The following is an 8,652-nucleotide window of genomic DNA, read 5'->3' on the forward strand; positions in this document are numbered from 1 at the left end:
AAAAAAAAAAAAAACCCAGGCTTAATCGGTTTTCACCAATTTAAGGTTGAGCATCGTTTCCACCCGTATCGGTATTGACTATAATAGTCTGGCTCAATTGATCAGTATTAGAGGTACGGGTGTCAATCCTGAGCTTGCATCGGTAGACCTGACCGAGCACAACTCACTTAAGGCCTGACCTGAACCGGCATCTTTAATAAATGTGTCGAGCCTAAACGGGCATTTACGGTGCATGCTACTAGCCCATCAGGCATCCGACCCGCCCGACTCATTTTAGAAGCCTGCTTGAACCGAGCCATTTAGCTCGACCAACCCGACCCCTTTAAAACTGCCTAAACCTATTTTACCACTATGAATACAAAATAAAAGTAAAGACTTTGTAATAAAAAATCTATGATAGATGATGTTGAATCCGGTATTACATTCAACTTTGTAATAAAATAAAATAGAGTCTTTTGATATATTTTAATAGGGAGTAAATGAGGGGTAGACAATTTCTGTGGAGAACAATCACTTCAGTACTTGTCATGATCTCCTTTTTTTTTTTTTTTTTTTTTGTAAGAAATAACCATGATCTTTTATATGATTAATTGTGGAGAGTTTTTGGGTGACCTTTACTATGTTCAAATGGAAGATTTTTTGACATTTAATCAACTTAAAAAAGAATTTTAGGGGGAGCCTGTTTAAGGTAATCCAATTAAAGCTTGATACCGACCGACCCAATTACAAACCGTACCACGCCCCCCAAACCTAGGCCCGTTTAAGTAAACGAGCATTCATGGTGCAAGGGTTTCACACTGCCAAGCTCGGTTAGGCCCGACCGATTGACACTCCTAATTAGAGGTGTCAAAATGCCCAGTCAACTCGAGCCAGCCCTGAGCCCGACCAGGGCTTGAGCTGAGATTTCAGCCCATAGGGTGGGTTAAAGTTGAGATATTTATGCCCGTGGCAGGATTGAGGTCTCAACCCAACCCAACCATGTTTATTAAGTATATAATCATATAAATATGCTAATAATTATTAATGGGTACTTATAGAAAAAATGTCTTTTGCTTTTCACAATCTACATATATACGAAAACTTTGGTCTTTGGCCTCTACAATACATCAAGATCAAGCAACCAAGTAACTGATAGTATTGGGTTGGATTGGATTAGGTTAAACCTAACCCAATCAAGGTTCATCAGGACTGGGTCGGGTTGGGTTGGGCTAAACCCAACAAGCTCGAGCCTGAGCTGAGATATCCTAGCTTAACCTAGGGTTGGGCGGGGCTTGGGTTGAGTTAAGAGACCTTAGGGTTGGGCTGGGTTTTAAAAAACCTGGCCCAACCCGGCCCATTGACACCCCTAGTCAGTATTGGGACTATAATTGGGCTCAAGGTAATTTGGCTGATCGGGTATTAAATAGGTTGATTAATTAATTGGACAAGTGAGAAAATGGTTGGTTATTGGTCAAACATAGTATTTGGTCAAGGCACCAACTAGGCCACTACCTTGCATTGGGAACACTGATTATTAATCAATCGGTGTTTAAGCCCAACACATTTAGTAATCGATCAAGATGGTCTCAAGCTTCAATTAGTCGATTCAAGTTGGGCCAACTTTTGATACCCTTATTGTTGGTACCGATAGTTTTGAAGTGGTGAATTTGATAGCATTCTAATAATTTGGCAAAAGTTTTTCTACATCCCAGGGTTGTGATTGGAGGAGATAATCTGATAAAACTCCTTGAAGGATGCTTCATGGTTATATGTATGAGGTTCTGGGCGTAGACAACCTTGTGATAGGAGTTGATGGTTACAAAGAAGCAAACAAAGTTGTAGATGTTCCTCAACGATTGGTAATTTTGTAGGCTTTAAAAACTTCTATATGATATTCATTCATATATATTCAATGACTATTGTTATTATTATTATTATTTTTTTCGATTTAAAGAACTTTTGAGAATAAGATTAAGGGAAATACAAAAAGATTATACATTCTAAATTCACCTATAGAAGCGTCATTTAGACAATCCTTAAAATACTCTAGACTTAGCATGCCTAAAAGGCAAAAATGTCCTCCACACTCATGGATTACCTAAGAACATGACCAATTACATATGAGATGTCACTTTTTAAATAATTATTCATTCATGGGATGGACATTAGGCTTAGGGGTAGCCTGAGTCCGGCCTGCGGTCTAAGGAAGGAAAGCCCATCGCAAGCCCAACTGAGTCTTAGGTTTGGGACTGCCAAAGGCCAAGCCCAATCCAATTGAAATTAAGCCCATAGCCCAACTTGGGTTTCTTTGGAATTTGCAGATTGTGTCAATAAAAGAAATACATTTATATGTATAATTATATGAATTGAAAAAAAATAAAAATAAAGGCCTTATATCCAATGATTAAGTCAAAGATAAATCCTAAGATCAAAAAATATTTTTTATTTCCTTCTAAAATAATAAACCCAAAATTAGCTACATAAATCTGAAATAAGTTTCATATCAAACATGCACAAAAGCATTTTTTCGAAGAATTTTCCCTATTCAGGGGGTTGGGCCAGGGGGAGGGGTCTAGAGCCCATCCCAATCAAACCTCGGATTTTGTCCTTTAACAGCTCCAGGCCCAAACTGAAGCCCAAAAATTCTAGTCCAAACTCTGGTATTCTTGGGCTGGGCTCAGGTGGGTTTGCCCTAACCACTGAAGTGCCCATCGCTGCCTTTGAATATCCGCGTGGCACCTGGAAAAAATTTTGACATTAATCAGCCGCATCATCTCTTGTTCGGCTGAATTATTTTTTAATACATCCTTAATGCCCATCTCCGGTATATATTTTCGGAAAAAGAACGTTTTTTGGTCATGTCTTTTATGTTTGGACTTCGGACACAGTTGGACGTGAAAATATTGCTCTATCCTTTCAATCTGTACACTAATGATGCCACTGCCTATCCTCCCATAGTCCCATTAGCCTACATGCTGACGCAATAGCCACACAACAAAGCCGTGATATTGCCCATATATTTTTTTCCCTCCTAAAATTTCCAAGGTTTCAAGTTGATGAGATTGGGAGAATACAAAGTTGACATGAAACATATTAATGGTAAATTTGCTTACTTGGAAGTGAAATATGTGAAAACAACCATTAATGTAGAAAGATCTCTCCAACCCCGTCTCTCTTTTTTTTGGTTACCTACAATCATATGACACATTGAAATCCTATTTTTTTGTTTTGTTTTTTTTTTTTTTTCACTTCATTTCATTTTATCAATTAAAAATTTATTTTATTTCACTCTCACTTGGCTCCATTTTCGGGCTGAAATAAATTAAAAAGGGAAAGGGAAACGAAGGTTGCATTTAGAATGCATTCTCGGAATTCATTTTAAGTTGATAATGCATTTCAGATGATAAAAACTAGGTTGCACTATCCACTATGGAAGCGTCATGTTCAGCTGCCTTCCAGTGGGTTTGGTGTAAGTCCAGGGAGGTCTAATGATTGACTCCTAACCCACCCCCCAAATCTGCAGCAGCCTATCACCTACTTTCTGTTCTCATCCACCTCCCCCTCGAGTCCCTTTGGGTGCTCAATTTCCCTCCGGACCACCACTGTAGTGGGCCCACTTTGGCACTAAAAAAAAAAATGAAAAAAAAAAAAAAAATCATTATCCACCTAGAATGCATGCCAAACGCATCACAGCGAAATCACTCATAAGAGGATCAACTTAATGTGTGAATGGACACTACCGTATGTGATCATGCATAAGTTTTAAAAACTAAAGGGATGAAGATGAGTGTCTTCAAAAAACCATGTTCATATGTTCCTTCTAGTCTTTAGTGCCCACGACACATCTTTTTCAAGGTTAGTTTTCGATAGCTAGTTTCAAGCCTTGAAAGCGTTGGTTCTTGTATCAGTGGTGTAGTGAAAGATGTGTTTGGATAAGAGACAGAGAAGTGACCAATCCCCTTCATAGTTTTTACCAAGAAAGCCCAAGAGTTAATGAAAGCAGAATTCTCACACTGAGTCCACCACGTCCTAATTCTGGATGATAAATCCATTGGGGCCATACAATTTTCATTTAACTCAGCTGTCAATTAATTGGCTTGGTTAAAAAAAAAATGCTACTTTGCTAGCACAGGTGTACCTTAGCGTGTGGATCAATGGGAGGGAGCATGAGAACATCTTCAACCTATGGTGGGTCAGGGGTTGCATGGTCTTTCCACGACCTCCTGTGTCTAGGCTTGAGGCAACGCAAACTGGTAGCATTATTTCTCCCAACAAAAAATTATAAATTACCACATCTCAATTCTACATATTAAAACTAAGGGAGAGGGTATTGTCAGCAAGTCATATAAGTAAGCACATCAATGAACTGTGACCAAATGATTTCTTTCATAAAGAGGCAGCGAGGTCATTTCATGTGCGTGTTTGAGAGAGAGAGAATGCTAACATCCCTTGCCAACGGCTTGAAAAAAAATTTCTTAAAAGGTACTCATATAAATAAGGGCAAGAGATTGTTTCTTGGTCGCATTGTGCAGGGGCAAATGAAAGCAAGCACAAGGCATCAACATGAATTTGATTGTTTATTTCACACCATGTGTCTAGGCGCATGGCTCACCATGTGATCAAACAACTTTCTTTTCTTCAAAAAATAATCTAGCACCACGCCGTCCGTTTCTCTCATTTTTAAATTGAATGACCTCATTGTCGTCCTATATATGTAAGGTATCATTTTATCGTACCTCATTGGAGCGTTCCCTACACAGATTACTCTCTCTCTTTTATTAATTTATTATTGTTATTATTATTATTATTATTATTATTTATGTATATTTCGTCTTTGCAATAAATAATGGACTTCTTCTTAAATTTCATTAGCCCAATGGAAATGGCCATATACCCCCTCACTCTTCAAAGTTTTGTAAAGAACTTTGAAAAGGAACTTGCATTGATTGAACGGGAAAAAGAGAATATGAATCAACAGTAGAGCTAGCAAGCTATGGTAACTGAAACTGTCCTGAAAAACCAGTTTCATTCTGCATTGATCAGAACATCAAACACTGCAAGATTTGTTTTGGCAATGGATGCTACTGTACCCATCATCTATTAATCTTTCTATTTTTCTGTTTCATTTACCCACCCGTCCCCATTATCCCATTTCAGGCTCTTGAATTCACTAATTTCATAACATGAATACTTCTGATGTCTTTAATTAAACTTTGTTTTACCTGGTAAATACTAAATACTGCCACCCACATGTAGAATTTCTGTTTTTGGAGAGAAATAGAACAACTCACCTGGTTTTTTTTTGCTTCCCATTTTAGTACACCTTCCTGAGATCGTTTTGTATCCTTTACCCTTCACTGATCTATTGCTCTTGTCAACAACAATGCACATGAAGAAAATTTTATTATTACCCATAACTAGAATTATAGGAAGTTCTCTCAGAGTTTCAGAGTTGCACTTACAGATATGGGTCTCTGCTGATGTAGAATAACTGTTCATCATTTCTCTTGACTAATTTACATGGAACTTAAAGCAGAGAGTTTGCATTGCAAATGAGAATTCTATAAAGTGAATAGAAAAGCTAGAAGAACAAGTCCCCTTTATATAGGTCAATATATTCATAGTAAAATACTGTAGTAAGGGTACTTTGATTAACAGCAAATGATGGGGATAGTGCAAAACCTGCAGATGAATTTTTATCAGAAAATCGGAAGTCCAAAGTCCAGGCAGACTTTCTTTTCTCTCTCTCTTCTGTTTTTTTTTTGGGGGGGATTAACATTAAGAAGAAGGGAAATTTCCCTAAAACGAATTACAGATGCAGATCCAAACTCACATGGTCGTGTACGTTTGGCTTCTTGTTCTCATACACGTGTAGGCCGTGTGAACTAGGGCTTCCCATGTTTCCTGTCTTCGAGTCCCCGTCGCCGGCGAACAAGGGTAACAAAAGCCGGTCTCTGTCGCAACTCGGCGTGCTTTGAACAGCTGGGATTCTCCACATGGCCAAAGGACTCCCGTTAATCGCTGGTGGCGGATGTTGAAGTCCGCCGCCGCCATGGTTGCTCCTATAGAACCTACCAGTAGTACTAGTGTTGTTGTTGTTACTAGTACCCATGATATTGTTCCAAGATGGGTATGTCAGTGTCGGCGGTCGGAAATTGACGAGGCCGTACATTTGTTGGCCTTCAGTGAAGTTACTATTGAGTGCCATGGCTGACTGAAGGTGAGCACGCTTGGCATGTTGACGCTCGCGCTTGTGAGCGTTCTGGTGACCACCAAGAGCCTGTGATGTGGGGAAGTTACGACAGCAGTAATGGCACTCGAATTTCCGATTGTTGTCGCTGTTGTTCATCAAGTTGTTGTTGTTGTTGTCGTCTTTGGCTTCGTCGATGGTTGCGTTAGTCTCGATGGACTCGGACTCGTCGGTGATGGTTACGTCGCCACCGAATTCTATGCCGAAGAGGCGAATACCCTTGTCTTTAACTGGAGCTGGTCTTATGAAGGGAAGCTGAGAGAAGGAATCGACGTTCATGAAGTCATGAGTCTCTCTTTCTGCCTTCTCCATGGACAGACAGACAGAGAGAGAGAGAGAGAGAGAGAGAGAGAGAGAGAGAGAGAGAGGTGCAGTTGTAAAAATCTATCTATCTAGCCAGCAGCTATGGTGGAGTACTGGAGTGAGGTGAGCCACTTCCGGAGAGGGATCGAGAAGAAGATCAGAGGAAGGAGAATGAAGGAAATTAAGCACAAGGACTCAGAAGAAAGAAGAGGGGAGTGGCTTCTTTTTGGGGATGGGGAGGTGTGGTGGGTCCTACAGAAGGGGTGTGGAGGGATGTCTGGTCCCATGGACAAATTCGTGCAGACCCATCTGAGAGTAAGGTCTGACAAGGTAAGGAAACCAATGCTGGTGTCTGGTGATGAGAAGCTTTGAGCTTGTCAAAGTACTACTACCACCATATTCATCTCTCTCTCTCTCTCTCTCTCTCATAAAACCCCAGCTTGCAATATTTTCTTTGCAAATATCCCCTGGTCAACGATATCATAGGTAATGTGAAGTATGCTCACACCATGGTTTTACCAAAAAAAAAACCCTTAGAAACATAGTTCGAGTATCTGATGGGCGATCCATATCTGTATTGCTAGCCACCGATCTTAAAATCAAGGGCAAACCTGTCCAATCGGGGATTGATCTATATCAGTTTCATATCGATTTTCAAAGTGATTGATACCAAAATCGGTATCATGCATTAAAGCGATTCTTAGAACTAATCTCTATTAATTTTTGAGGTTTTCAGGGCATATGTTTGGCTTGAGTAGAGTCGGTTATTTTGTAAAAAAAAAAAAATTGTCAAAGGTTAGGATCAAATCCAAACTAGATGACTCCTTCCTGATTGTGAACTGGTTACTCGGCAATCTTGTAATTTGTGGAACTGTAGTTGTTATTAGTTTTAGGAATTGATCAACTTCTTAGATTCTTTGAATGCCAACATCTCATTTTCATTTTGAGAAAGCAATCGAACGGATTTGCTAGCTAATTTTGCATGCGAGTCTACAATAAATTTGGTTTTTCCATGTTAATACTCCTCTTCCAAATGGTCTTAGTTGCATTGTTCGGGAGGACATAGCTGGTTTATCAGTGTTTAGAATGTAATATTTATTTTATATGTGTTTTCTTATGAGTTTTGAGAGTGATAGAGTGATTTTTTCTTTATTTTATTATTAGACTTATCTTTAATATAATTCTAGGGTTTCCTCAGGTCCCAAATAATATTTGGATTTAAAAAAGAAGAAGCAAGGGTTTAGTTCTCAAGTATCAGATCAATATTGGTACCTGTTGATATCAATACAATACCAATCTAATTCTATTAATTCTTTATTATAGGTACCAATAAGGTGCGACAAAATGGTATCACATATTAAAGGATAGTGAGGAGCTTTCATGTGAGGTGTTGATCTCAACCGATGCTAATACAGATCGGCCGATTCAATCAATCTGATACCGATACGTAGAATCTTGCTAAGAAGTAATAAGGATAGTAGGGAACTTGGGATTTATAATCTACACTTGGAAATTAACAATAAACTTTATTCATACTTCTTGAAGTGGCTCTAACATGTAAAGGGAAAATGCACAAAAGATTAAAATGATTTTAAGCTATTTTTGTACATTGTCAATGGTTAGTTTGATCTCATTATGAAGGTGTGCGTAGGATAAGGAAGATTCAAGCAACTGAGGAAGCTACCCACTCTTTTCTCTGTCTCTTCTATAGCCATCTCCGCATGTACGTGTATCCATCAGTCAATACCACGGTTGTAAGCTGTAAGATGAGAAAGAAATGACTCTCTCTCTCTCTCTCACATATAGCAGCTGGTAGCCTGGTACTAGTAGTAGTTGGTGCTGGCTCTTTATAGCCGTTGGCTGTTTATATATGTTGCAGCAGGGATTCTGCGAAGTGGTCCTGAAGACGTTAACCAGAGTACACGAATGGAGACGAGAGATATATAAATCATCTCAACCCACGTTGGGGTTGGGCTTGGGGTAACAAAGTACGTAAGACTCTTCTACTTTTATCCTTTACCTTTTTGTTTGTTTTACCATAATGACGTGCATGTCCCCCCTCCCCCTCCTCCTCCTCCTCCTCCTCCTCCTCCTCCTCCTCCTCCTCACTCTTTACGATT

General features: G+C 39.3%; 1 protein-coding gene across 1 annotated transcript; it reads right to left on the minus strand.

Moving 5' to 3' along the window:
• Positions 1 to 5,746: 5,746 nt before the first annotated feature.
• LOC122088808 (zinc finger protein 8-like) lies at positions 5,747 to 6,734 on the minus strand. The gene has a single exon (XM_042658137.1). The coding sequence runs from the start codon at positions 6,539 to 6,541 to the stop codon at positions 5,789 to 5,791; it is 753 nt and encodes a 250-aa protein (XP_042514071.1). The 5' UTR covers positions 6,542 to 6,734; the 3' UTR covers positions 5,747 to 5,788.
• Positions 6,735 to 8,652: the final 1,918 nt, after the last annotated feature.

Source organism: Macadamia integrifolia, chromosome 9, assembly GCF_013358625.1.
Source record: "Macadamia integrifolia cultivar HAES 741 chromosome 9, SCU_Mint_v3, whole genome shotgun sequence".
Lineage (NCBI taxonomy): Eukaryota > Viridiplantae > Streptophyta > Magnoliopsida > Proteales > Proteaceae > Macadamia > Macadamia integrifolia.

What these genes read in the sequence shown, in the direction of transcription:
- LOC122088808 (XM_042658137.1), bottom strand. Translation starts at nt 6,541, where the DNA reads ATGGAGAAGGCAGAAAGAGAGACTCATGACTTCATGAACGTCGATTCC.